Source organism: Zonotrichia albicollis, chromosome 32 (genome assembly GCF_047830755.1).
Source record: "Zonotrichia albicollis isolate bZonAlb1 chromosome 32, bZonAlb1.hap1, whole genome shotgun sequence".
NCBI lineage: Eukaryota > Metazoa > Chordata > Aves > Passeriformes > Passerellidae > Zonotrichia > Zonotrichia albicollis.
In genome coordinates, this window is record NC_133850.1 from 2,172,788 (window position 1) to 2,185,274 (window position 12,487).

Sequence of the window (12,487 nt, forward strand, 5' to 3'; positions counted from 1 at the left end):
AGGGATGTTCTGGTGAATAATTTTTCCGTGGTTTTGGGGTGATTTCCCGGTGTTTAAGGGATTTTCTTGTGAATAATTTTCCTGTATTTTCGGGGTGATTTCCCCATATTTAGGGGATGTTCTTGTGAATAATTTTCCATATTTTTGGGGTGATTTCCCCATATTTAGGGGATTTTCTTGTGAATAATTTTCCATATTTTTGGGGTGATTTCCCGTTGTTTAGGGGATTTTCTTGTGAATAATTTTCCCATATTTTTGGGGTGATTTCCCCATATTCAGGTGACGTTGTTGTAAATAATTTCCCGTATTTTTGGGGTGATTTCCCCATATTTAGGGGATGTTCTTGTGAATAATTTTCCCGTATTTTTGGGGTGATTTTGCGGTGTTTTAGGGATTTTCTTGTGAATAATTTTCCTGTATTTTCGGGGTGATTTCCCCATAATTAGGGGACGTTGTTGTGAATAATTTCCCATATTTTTGGGGTGATTTCCCATATTTAGGGCATTTTCTTGTCAATAATTTTCCCATATTTTTGGGGTGATTTCCCCATATTCAGGTGACGTTGTTGTAAATAATTTCCCGTATTTTTGGGGTGATTTTGCGGCGTTTAGGGGACATTATTGTGAATAATTTCCCATATTTTTGGGGTGATTTCCCCATATTTAGGGCATTTTCTTGTGAATAATTTTCCCGTGTTTTTGGGGTGATTTCCCCATATTCAGGCGACGTTGTTGTGAATAATTTTCTGTGTTTTTGGGGTGATTTCCCCGTGTTTTAGGGATGTTCTAGTGAATAATTTTCCCATGATTTTGGGGTGATTTCCCCATATTCAGGCGACGTTGTTGTGAATAATTTTCCATATTTTTGGGGTGATTTCCCCATATTTAGGGGATGTTCTTGTGAATAATTTTCCATATTTTTGGGGTCATTTCCCCATATTTAGGGCATTTTCTTGTGAATAATTTTCCATATTTTTGGGGTGATTTTGTGGCGTTTGGGGGACGTTGTTGTGAATAATTTTCCCATATTTTTGGGGTGATTTCCCTGTGTTTAGGGCACGTGCTGGTGATGGATGATTTGGGGTTCCTGCACTTTTGGCTCCTTCCCCAATTCCCAGCTGGGAATTTTTGGGAATATTTTCAGGACTTTTTCCCCATTCTGAGAGGACATTTTTTGGGATTTTTTCCCAATTCTCAGGTGGGATTTTTTTGGGATTTTTTTCCCCATTCCCTCATGTAATTTTTTGGGAATTTTTGTGGGGAATTTTTTCACAGCTCCCTGGTGGAATTTTTTGGGATTATTTTCAGGATTTTTTCGCCATTCCCATGTGTAATTTCTTGGTATTTTGGGGGGATTTTTTCCCATTTTTGAGGGAAATTTTGGGGGATTTTTCCCCATTCTGGGGCATAATTTTTCAGGATTTTTTTCCCCCTTCCCAGTATAATTTTCCATATTTTTGGGGTGATTCAGGGGACGTGCTGGTGATGGATGATTTGGGGTACCTGTACTTTGTGGACCGCGTTGGGGACTCGTTCCGCTGGCGGGGCGAGAACGTTTCCAGCACCGAGGTCGAGGCCGCCCTGAGCCGCCTCCTGGGCCAGGCCGACGTCGCCGTCTACGGCGTCGAGATTCCCGGTAAATCCCAAAAAAAAATTTGGGAAAATTCGGGATAAAATGGGTGGGAATGGGGGTAAATCCCATGGGAATTTGGGGGAAAAGATCTGGGGTGTATCAGGCAGAATTGGGGTAGAAAAATGAGATTTTGGGTCTCTAGGGTTGAGATTCCCGGTAAATCCCCCCAAAAATTTGGGAAAATTCGGGATAAAATGGGGTGGGAATGGGGGAAAATCCCGTGGGAATTTGGGGGAAAAAATTCTGGATTTTACCGGGCAAAATTGGGGTGAAAAATGGAGATTTTTGGGGTTTATGGGGTGGAAATTCCTGGTAAATCCCAAAAAAAAAATTTGGGAAAATTCAGGATAAAATGGGTGGGAATGGGGGGAAATCCCGTGGGAATTTGGGGGAAAAAATTCTGGATTTTACCGGGCAAAATTGGGGTGGAAAATGGAGATTTTTTGGGGTTTACGGGGTGGAAATTCCCGGTAAATCCCTAAAAAAAAATTTGGGAAAATTCGGGATAAAAGAGGTTGGGAACGGGGGGAAATCCCGTGGGAATTTGGGGGAAAAGATCTGGGGTGTATCAGGCAGAATTGGGGTAGAAAAGTGAGATTTTGGGTCTCCAGGGTTGAGATTCCTGGTAAATCCCTTTAAAAAATTTGGGAAAATTTGGGATAAAATGGGTGGGAATGGGGGGAAACCCCATGGGAATTTGGGGGGAAAAATTCTGGTTTTTACCGGGCAAAATTGGGGTGAAAAATTGAGATTTTTGGGGTCTACAGTGTCGAGATTCCCGGTAAATCCCTAAAAAAAATTTGGGAAAATTCGGGATAAAAGGGGGTGGGAATGGGGGAAAATCCCGTGGGAATTTAGGGGGAAAAAATTCTGGTTTTTACTGGGCAAAATTGGGGTGAAAAATGGAGATTTTTTGGGGTTTACGGGGTGGAAATTCCTGGTAAATCCCTAAAAAAAATTTGGGAAAATTCGGGATAAAATGGGTGGGAATGGGGGGAAATCCTGTGGGAATTTGGGGGAAAAGATCTGGGGTGTATCAGGCAGAATTGGGGTGGAAAAGTGAGATTTTGGGTCTCCAGGGTTGAGATTCCTGGTAAATCAAAAAAAAATTTGGGAAAATTCGGGATAAAATGGGTGGGAATGGGGGAAAATCCCGTGGGAATTTGGGGGAAAAAATTCTGGATTTTACCGGGCAAAATTGGGGTGGAAAATGGAGATTTGGGGAAGATTTTGGGGTTTATGGATTCAAGATTCCCGGTAAATCCCAAAAAAAATATTTGGGAAAATTCGGGATAAAATGGGTGGGAATGGGGGGAAAATCCCGTGGGAATTTTGGGGGAAAAAATTCTGGATTTTACCGGGCAAAATTGGGGTGGAAAATGGAGATTTTTTGGGGTTTACGGGGTGGAAATTCCCGGTAAATCCCTAAAAAAAATTTGGGAAAATTTGGGATAAAATGGGTGGGAATGGGGATAAATCCCATGGGAATTTAGCGGGGGAAATTCTGGGTTTTACCAGGCAGAATTTGGGTGAAAAATGGAGATTTTTTGGGGTTTACGGGGTGGAAATTCCCGGTAAATCCCTAAAAAAAATTTGGGAAAATTTGGGATAAAATGGGCGGGAATGGGGGAAAATCCCGTGGGAATTTAGGGGGGAAAATTCTGGGTTTTACCGGGCAAAATTGGGGTGAAAAATTGAGATTTTTGGGGTCTACGGCATTGAGATTCCCGGTAAATCCCAAAAAAATATTTGGGAAAATTTGGGATAAAATGGGTGGGAATGGGGGGAAAATCCCGTGGGAATTTGGGGGAAAAAATTCTGGTTTTTACCGGGCAAAATTGGGGAGGAAAATGGAGATTTGGGGAAGATTTTGGGGTTTATGGCGTCAAGATTCCCGGTAAATCCCTAAAAAAAATTTGGGAAAATTCGGGATAAAAGAGGTTGGGAATGGGGGGAAATCCCGTGGGAATTTGGGGGAAAAGATCTGGGGTGTATCAGGTAGAATTGGGGTAGAAAAGTGAGATTTTGGGTCTCCAGGGTTGAGATTCCTGGTAAATCCCCCAAAAAAATTTGGGAAAATTCGGGATAAAATGGGTGGGAATGGGGGGAAATCCCTTGGGAATTTGGGGGAAAAAATTCTGGATTTTACCGGGCAAAATTGGGGTGGAAAATGGAGATTTGGGGAAGATTTTGGGGTCTACGGCGTCGAGATTCCCGGTAAATCCCAAAAAAAGTTTGGGAAAATTCGGGATAAAATGGGGTGGGAATGGGGGGAAATCCCGTGGGAATTTGGGGGGAAAAAATTCTGGATTTTACTGGGCAAAACTGGGGTGAAAAATGGAGATTTTTTGGGGTCTACGGGGTGGAAATTCCTGGTAAATCCCAAAAAAATTGGGAAAATTCGGGATAAAATGGGGTGGGAATGGGGGAAATCCTGTGGGAATTTGGGGGAAAAAATTCTGGATTTTACTGGGCAAAATTGGGGTGGAAAATGGAGATTTGGTGAAGATTTTGGGGTTTATGGATTCGAGATTCCCGGTAAATCCCTAAAAAAATTTTGGGAAAATTCGGGATAAAATGGGGTGGGAATGGGGGGAAATCCCGTGGGAATTTGGGGGGAAAAAATTCTGGTTTTTACCAGGTAGAATTTGGGTGAAAAATGGAGATTTTTGGGGTTTACGGGGTGGAAATTCCCGGTAAATCCCAAAAAAAAAAATTTGGGAAAATTCAGGATAAAATGGGTGGGAATGGGGGGAAATCCCGTGGGAATTTGGGGGAAAAAATTCTGGATTTTACCGGGCAAAATTGGGGTGGAAAATGGAGATTTTTTGGGGTTTACGGGGTGGAAATTCCCAGTAAATCCCTAAAAAAAAATTTGGGAAAATTCGGGATAAAAGAGGTTGGGAACGGGGGGAAATCCCATGGGTATTTGGGGGAAAAGATCTGGGGTGTATCAGGCAGAATTGGGGTAGAAAAGTGAGATTTTGGGTCTCCAGGGTTGAGATTCCTGGTAAATCCCTTAAAAAAATTGGGAAAATTCGGGATAAAATGGGTGGGAATGGGGGAAAATCCCGTGGGAATTTGGGGGAAAAAATTCTGGTTTTTACCGGGCAGAATTGGGGTGAAAAATGGAGATTTTTTGGGGTTTACGGGGTGGAAATTTCCGGTAAATCCCTAAAAAAAATTTGGGAAAATTTGGGATAAAATGGGGTGGGAATGGGGGGAAATCCCGTGGGAATTTGGGGGAAAAAATTCTGGTTTTTACCAGGCAGAATTGGGGTGGAAAATGGAGATTTGGTGAAGATTTTGGGGTTTATGGATTCGAGATTCCCGGTAAATCCCTAAAAATAATTTGGGAAAATTTGGGATAAAAGGGGGTGGGAATGGGGGGAAATCCCGTGGGAATTTAGGGGGGAAAATTCTGGTTTTTACTGGGCAGAATTGGGGTGGAAAATGGAGATTTGTGGGGTCTACGGGGTCAAGATTCCTGGTAAATCCCAAAAAATTTGGGATAAAATGGGTGGGAATGGGGGGAAAATCTGGTGGGAATTTGAGGGGAAAAATTTTGGTTTTTACTAGGCAGAATTGGGGTGGAAAATGGAGATTTGGGGTCTGCAACATTGGGATTCTTCGGAGTTTTCACTGGGGATTTTTTTGGAAATCTCCCAAAAAATTTGGGGTAAGGGGGTTGGGAATGGGGGGAAATCCCATCGAAATTTAGGGGAAAAAAACCTGGGGTGTATCAGGCAGAATTGGGGTGGAAAAGGGAAATTTGGGGTTAAGATTCCCAGTAAATCCCAAAAAATTCGAGATACAATGGTTGGGAATGGGGGGAAATCCTGGGGGAATTTGTGAGGAAAAAATTCCGGGGCTTTTCCAGTCAGAATTTGGGTGGAAAAGGGAGATCTGGGGTCGAGATTCCCGGTAAATCCCAAAAAAATTTGGGATAAAGGGGGTGGGAATGGGGGGAAATCCAGTGGGAATTTGGGGGGAAAAATTCTGGTTTTTACCCAGGAAGAATTAGGGTGGAAAAAAGGAGATGTGGGGGATCTTAAACCTCAAATCCCCATTTTTAACACCAAAATTTCCATTTTTTACCCAAAATCCCCATTTTTCTCCCCAAAATCTGGGAGCTTTTCCCAAAATTTCCAGTTTTGCCCCATTCCAGGTGTGGAGGGCAGGGTGGGCATGGGGCTGTACCAAGGGCTCTATGAGGAATGGGGTCAGGAATGAGGAAATGGCAAAATTCCCATTTATTTTACCAAAATCCCCATTTTTCACCCCAAAATTCCGGGTTTTTTTCCCCAAATTCCCGTTTTTTGCCTCAATCCAGGTGTGGAGGGCAGGGTGGGCATGGCATCCATCGGTGACCCCGGTGCCCGGGTGGACGTGCCCGCCCTGTGCCCACCCTGTGCCCACAATAGGATCAGTATTTAGGAAACCCCAAAATCCCCATTTTTCACCCCAAAATTCGGGGTTTTTTCCCAAAATCTCGGTTTTTCTCCCCGTTCCAGGTGTGGAGGGCAGGGCGGGCATGGCGGCCATCGCTGACCCCGGTGCCCGGGTGGACGTGCCCGCCCTGTACCCCGCCCTGTGCCCGCTGCTCCCGCCCTATGCCCGGCCCGTCTTCATCCGCCTGACGGCGCAGCTGGACAGCACCTGTGAGGGGCGGGGCTTAAAGGGGGCGGGGCTTAATGGGGTGGAGCCTAAGGGGGTGGAGCCTAAAGGGGTGGGGTTTGAGGGGTGGGGCCTAAAGGGGTGGGGTTTAATGGGGCTTAAAAGGGTCAAAGTTCAAGGGTGGGGCTTAGAGGGGTGGGACTTAAAGGGGTGGAGTCTGATGGGTGGGGCCTGAAGAGGTGGGGCCTAAAGGGGTGGAGATCGATGGGTGGGGCCTAAAAGGGTGGGGCCTAAAGGGGTGGGGCTGAATGGGGCTTAAAGGGTGGGGCTTAAAGGGGTGGAGGTTAAAGGGGTAGAGTTTGATGGGTGAGGCCTAAAGGGGTGGGGCTTAATTGGGTGGGGCTCAAAAGGGGGAGCTTTTAGGGGTAGAGCCTAAAGGGGTGGGAATGAATGATATTCGAGGGGAGGGGCCTAAAAGGGTGGGGTTTAAAGGGGTGGGGCTGGATAGGGCTTGATGGGAGGGGCCAAATGAGGTGGGGCCTAAATAGGTGGGGCTTAATGGGGTGGGGCTTAACAGGGGGAAGTTTGAGGGGTGGAGCCTAAAGGGGTGGGGCTGAATGGGGTTTGGGTTGGAGAGTAGGGGCGTAAAAGTGTGAGTCATAAAGGGGTGTGGTCTTGTGAGGGTGTGGCTTAATGGGGTGTGACCTAAAGGGCTGAGGCCCATGGGAAGAGGGCCTAAATGGGTGTGGTCTAATGGGGTGGGGCCTAACTGGGTGTGGTCCATTTGGTGGTGTGGCTTAAAGGGGTGGGGATTAAAGGGGAGTGCTCTGTTGAGGGTGTGGCTTAAAGAGGTGTGGCCTAAAGGGGTGTGGTCTGTTGTGGGTGTGGCTTAAACAGGTGTGGCCTAAAGGGGTGGAGACTAAAGGGGTGTGGTCTGTTGAGGGCATAGTTTAAATGGGTGTGGCCTAAAGGGGTAGGGATTAAAGGAGAGTGGTCTGTTGAGGGTGTGACCTAAATGGGTGTGGCCTGTTGGGGGTGTGGCCTAAAGGGGTGAGAGGGGCTGTGAGGAGAATGGCACCTAAATAAGTGGGAGCCTAAAGGGGCGTGGTCTATGAGGGTGTGGCCAAAGTGGGTGTGGCCAAAGGGGCGTGGCCTGCATGGTGAATTTCCCTCCCCAGGCACATTCAAGCTGCAGAAGACACGGCTGCGGGGGGAGGGCTGGGACCCCCGGGTGGTGCCCGAGCCCCTCTTTGTGCTGGACCCCCAGAAGGGCCGCTACGTCCCCCTGGATGGAGAGATGCACCAACGGCTCTGCTCGGGCAAATCCGGGTTCTGAGCACGGAAATCCTGCTGGAAAACCCAAAAATCCTGCTGGAAAACCACCCTGGGATCGCAAAAATCCTGCTGGGATTCAGAAAAAACAGCTCGGGATCCCAAAATCCTGAAAATCCCCCAGAATGGGAGATGCACAAATGGCTCTGCTCTGGGAAATCCGGGTTCTGAGCACGGAAATTCTGCTGGAAAACCTCCCTGGGATCTTGAAAATCCTGCTGGGATCCCAAAAACCTGAAATGGGAGATGCACGCCCAGCTCTGCTCCGGGAAATCTGGGTTCTGAGCACAGAAATCCTGCTGGAAAACCGGAAAATTACAGTGAAAAACCTGAAAATCCTGCTGGAAAACCTGAAAATCCTGCAGAAAAATTGGAAAATCCCACAGAAAAAACCTGAAAACCCTGCTGGGATCTGAAAAAAAAACCAGCCTGGGATACTGAAAAACCCAGAAATCCCCCAGAATGGGAGATGGACAAACGGCTCTGCTCCGGGAAATCTGGGTTCTGAGCAGGGAAATCCTGCTGGAAAACCTGAAAATTGCACTGGAAAACCTGAAAATCCTGCTGGGATCTGAAAAAAACAGCCTGGGGTACTGAAAATCCTGAAAATCCCCCAGAATGGGAGATGCACAAACAGCTCTGCTCTGGGAAATCCGGGTTCTGAGCACGGAAATCCTGCTGGAAAACCCAAAAATCCTGCTGGAGAACCACCCTGGGATCGCAAAAATCCTGCTGGGATTCAGAAAAAACAGCTCGGGATCCCAAAATCCTGAAAATCCCCCAGAATGGGAGATGCACAAACGGCTCTGCTCTGGGAAATCCAAGTTCTGAGCCCAAAAAAACCCTCCAGGGATCCCAAAAAACTTGAAAATCCCGCTGAAAAACCTGAAAATCTCATTAAAAAACCTGAAAATCCTGCTGAGAAACCTCCCTGGGATCCCAAAAACCCAAAAATCCTGCTGGGAACCCCTCTGGATTTCCTGGAAAGCAGCAGAAATTCCTATAAAAGAGCAGAATTCCTTGGGAAAACAGTGGAAAACAGCAGAAATTCCCAGGAAAAACAGAGGGATTTCATCTAAAACAACACAATTCCCAGGAAAAATGGTAGGATTTCCTGGAACACAGCAGAACTCCCAGGAAAATGGAGGGATTTGGAGGATAAAAACGGGATTTGACTCTAGAACAATGGCGTTCCTGAGGAATCCAGCAGAACTCCCAGGAATTTCCAGGAAAATTGTGACTTTTTCTGAGGGAAAACAGCAGAATTTCAAGGAAAACCTGAACTCGCCCTCACAGGGGCTAATTAACTCCGACAGCGTTAATTAACGACTAATTCGTGCCTAATTAACCCCTCTAAGGACTCCTTTGTGCCAGCACGGACATATTTATTACAATTAACCCATTTGGGCTGTTTTTAACCCGTTTGGTTGTGCCTGACCGCGAGGCCATTAAAAACCAGCGACTGTGCCGCGTGCTGTGCTGCGGGGCTCGGGTGGGGGGAAAGCGAGGGAGGGTTTGTGTGGGGGGGTAGAAGAGGGCGAAGGGCAGCGGGGCAGCCGCGCTCCTCCGGGCAGCGCCGCCACGCGAGGCCGAGGCTTCACTAGGCCGCGCTAGGCCGCGCGTTGCTAAGCAACGCGTCGCGCTCTGACGCAACTTCCTTTAGCGGTCGCTTAGCAACGCGGCGCGCTGCTGACGTCACTTCCTCCTTCCTCATCGACGCCGCCATCATGGCGGCCGTGTCAGTGTTCCCGTCCCAGTCCTTCTTGATTCTCCTCAGCTCCACCCAGTTTCTCCCAGTTTGGCCCAGTTCTCCCCATTTCCCGTCAGCTTTTCCCAGTTTCTCCCAGTTTGGCCCAGTTGCCCCGTTTCTCTCCCAGTGCCTCCTAACCCCCCTCAGTTCTCCCCAGGCCCTCCCAGTTTGGCCCAGTTCCCCTCCCCAGTTCCCCCCATTTCCCTCCCAGTGTCTCTTCATCTCCTCCCAGTCCCTCCCAGTCTGGCCCAGTTACCCTCAGTCCATCCCAGTTGCTCCCAGTAACATTTTTAATCCATTCCCAGTTTGAACCCACCCCCCCCGCCCCGGCCCCCAGTTACTGTCCCAGTTCACCCAGTTTGACTAGTTAAACCCATTCCAGTCCCAGTGCTCCCAGTTTGCCCAGTTTAACCCTTCCCAGTGCTCCCAGTTTACCCAGTTTAACCCATTCCAGTCCCAGTGCTCCCAGTTTAACCCTTTCCAGTCCCAGTGCTCCCAGTTTAACCCCTCCAGTCCCAGTTGCTGTCCCAGTTTGACCCCAGGTGCTGTCCCAGTTTAACCAGTTTACCTCAATATCTGTTTGCATTTTGTATATTCAACACCTGTACAGGTAAAAGGGCTCTGTGATCACCTGGAAATTGCAGTGAGTGTCCCCAGGTGTGTCCCAGGTGTGCCCATGTGTATCTGGTGTGTAATGGGTGTGCCCAGGTGTGTCTGAGATGTTCCAGGTGTGCCCAGGTGTAACCAAGTTATCCCAGGTGTGTCTCATGTGTGCCCAGGTGTGTAATGGGTGTCCCCAGCTGTGCCCAGGTGTGTCACAGATGTGCCTGAGATGTCCCAGGTGTGTCTCAGGTGTCCCCAGCTCTCCCCATGTGTCCCAGGTGTGTCCCAGGTGTGCCCAGGTGTATCCCAGGTGTACCCTAGGTGTGCCCAGGTGTCCCAGGTGTGCCCAGGTGTGTCCCAGGTGTGTCCAAGATGTCCCAGGTATCCCTAGCTGTGTCCCAGGTGTGCCCAGGGTGTGTAATGGGTGTAGCCCATGTGTGCCCAGGTGTACCCAGGTGTGTATCCCAGGTGTCACCAGATGTCCCAGGTGTGTCCCCAGGTGTGTCCGAGATGTCCCAGGTGTGCCCAGGTGTGCCCCAGGTGTCCCAGCTGTGCCCAGGTGTGCAAGGTGTATCCCAGGTGTGTCCAGGTGTATCCAGGAGTACCCCAGGTGTGTGCCCAGGTGTACCACAAGTGTCCCCAGGTGTGTCTGAGATGTCCCCAGGTGTCCCGAGGTGTGCCCAGGTGTGTCCCAGGTACCCCCAGGTGTGCCCAGATGTCCCCAGGTGTATCCAGGTATGCCCCAGATGTGCCCAGGTGTGGAATGGGTGTGCCCAGGTGTACCGAAGTGTGTCCCAGATGTGTCTCAGGTGTGCCCAGGTATGTCTGAGATGTCCTACGTGTGCCCAGGTGCCCCCTAGGTGTGCCCCAAGTGCATCCCAGGTGTGCCCAGCTGTACCCCAGGTGTGTCTGAGATGTCCCAGGTGTGTCCCAGGTGTAACCAGGTGTATCCAGGTATGTCCCAGATGTGAAATGTGTGTGTCCAGGTGTAAAGAGGTGTGTCCCAGCTGTACCCCAGGTGTGTCCCAGCTGTGTCTCAGGTGTGTCCCAGCTGTGTCTCAGGTGTGTCCCAGCTGTGTCTCAGGTACCCCCAGGTGTGTCCCACCTGTCCCCAGGTGTGTCCCCAGGTGTGCCCAGCTGTGTCCCATGTGTGTCCCACCTGTCCCCAGATGTGTCCCCAGGTGTGCCCACCTGTCCCAGGTATGTCCCAAGTGTGTCCCAGGCGTGTCCCCAGGTGTGTCCCATGTGTGTCCCACCTGTCCCCAGGTGTGTCCCCAGATGTGTCCCCAGGTGTTTCCCAGGTACCTCCAGGTGTGCCCCAGGTGTGCCCAGCTGTACCCCAAGTGTATCCCAGGTGTGTCCCACCTGTGTCCCCAGGTGTGTCCCTCCCCTCCCCCACAGCCGTTCCCGTTTCTCTGGGTTTTTTTTTATCTCCAAATTTTTTTCCACGAAAATACAAAAATATCCCGGTGGGGGGGGGGAGGGGAGGGAGGGGCCAGCAGGTGACACCGACAGGTGACAGTGACAGTTTGTGACAGTGACAGTGACAGGCTCAGATGGCACCGGGGGATTTTGGGGGGCCCCAAAAATGCACCTGGGGGGGGGGTCCCCAAAAATTTAGCGGGGGGGCTCCCAAAAATTGAGGGGGAAAATCCCAAAAATTTGGGGGGGGGTCTCAAAAATTGAAAATTGAGGGGGAGGTCCCCAAAAATTTGGGGGGTCCCCAAAAATCTGGGGGGTCCCAGATGAGGGAGGGGCCCCAGGATGCTTCGGGAGGGTCCCTGAAAGATTTTTTGGGGTCCCAGTGGTTTTTGGGGTCCCCATTCCGGAGGTGTCCCAGGGTTTTGGGGTCCCCAGTGGTTTTAGGGGTCCCGGGATTTTGGGGTCCCCATTTGGGGTTGTCCCAGGTGGGTTTTGGGATCCCAATGGTTTTTGGGTTCCCAGTGGTTTTGGGGTGTCCTGGGGTTTTGAAGTCCCCATTTGGGGGTGTCTTGGGGTTTTGGGGTTCCTGGATTTTGGGGTCTCAGCAGTTTTTGGGGTGTCCTGGAGTTTTGGGGTCCCAATGGTTTTTGGAGTCCCAGCCAGGTAGTTTTGGGATCCCAGTGGTTTTGGGGTCCCTGGGGTTTCGGGGTCCCCATTGAGGTGTCTTGGGGTTTTGGGGTCTCAGCAGTTTTTGGGGGTCCCAGGGTTTTGAGGTCCCCATTGAGGGATTCCCAGTGGTTTTTGGGGTCCTGTGGTTTTGGGGTCCCTATTCAGGTGCTGTCCTCGGGTTTTTGGAGGTCCCAGGATTTTGGGGTCCCAGTGGTTTTGAGGTTCTTGGGGTTTTAGGGTCCCAGCAGTTTTTGGGGTGTCCCAGGCGTTTGGGGGTCCCCAATCCGAGGGGTTTTGGGGTTCCCATTTGGGGGTATCCTGGAGTTTTGGGGTCCCAATGGTTTTTGGGGTCCCAGCCAGGTAGTTTTGGGGTCCCAGTGGTTTTGGGTTCCAGCAGTTTGGGGGATCCAGTGGTTTTGGGATCCTGGGTTTTGGGGTCCCTGGGGTTTTGGGATCCTGGGT

General features: G+C 49.6%; 1 protein-coding gene across 4 annotated transcripts in view; it reads left to right on the plus strand.

Moving 5' to 3' along the window:
• Positions 1–8,044, plus strand: part of SLC27A1 (solute carrier family 27 member 1) — a 57,515-nt gene extending 49,471 nt beyond the window's left edge. For all 4 annotated transcript variants that reach the window (XM_074530249.1, XM_074530250.1, XM_074530251.1 and 1 more), the window contains 3 exons: positions 1,471–1,635; positions 6,147–6,293; positions 7,428–8,044. In XM_074530249.1, coding sequence (XP_074386350.1) covers positions 1,471–1,635; positions 6,147–6,293; positions 7,428–7,585 — 470 coding nt within the window. In that variant the 3' untranslated portion in view covers positions 7,586–8,044. The remainder of the gene's footprint in view (positions 1–1,470; positions 1,636–6,146; positions 6,294–7,427) is intronic.
• Positions 8,045–12,487: the final 4,443 nt, after the last annotated feature.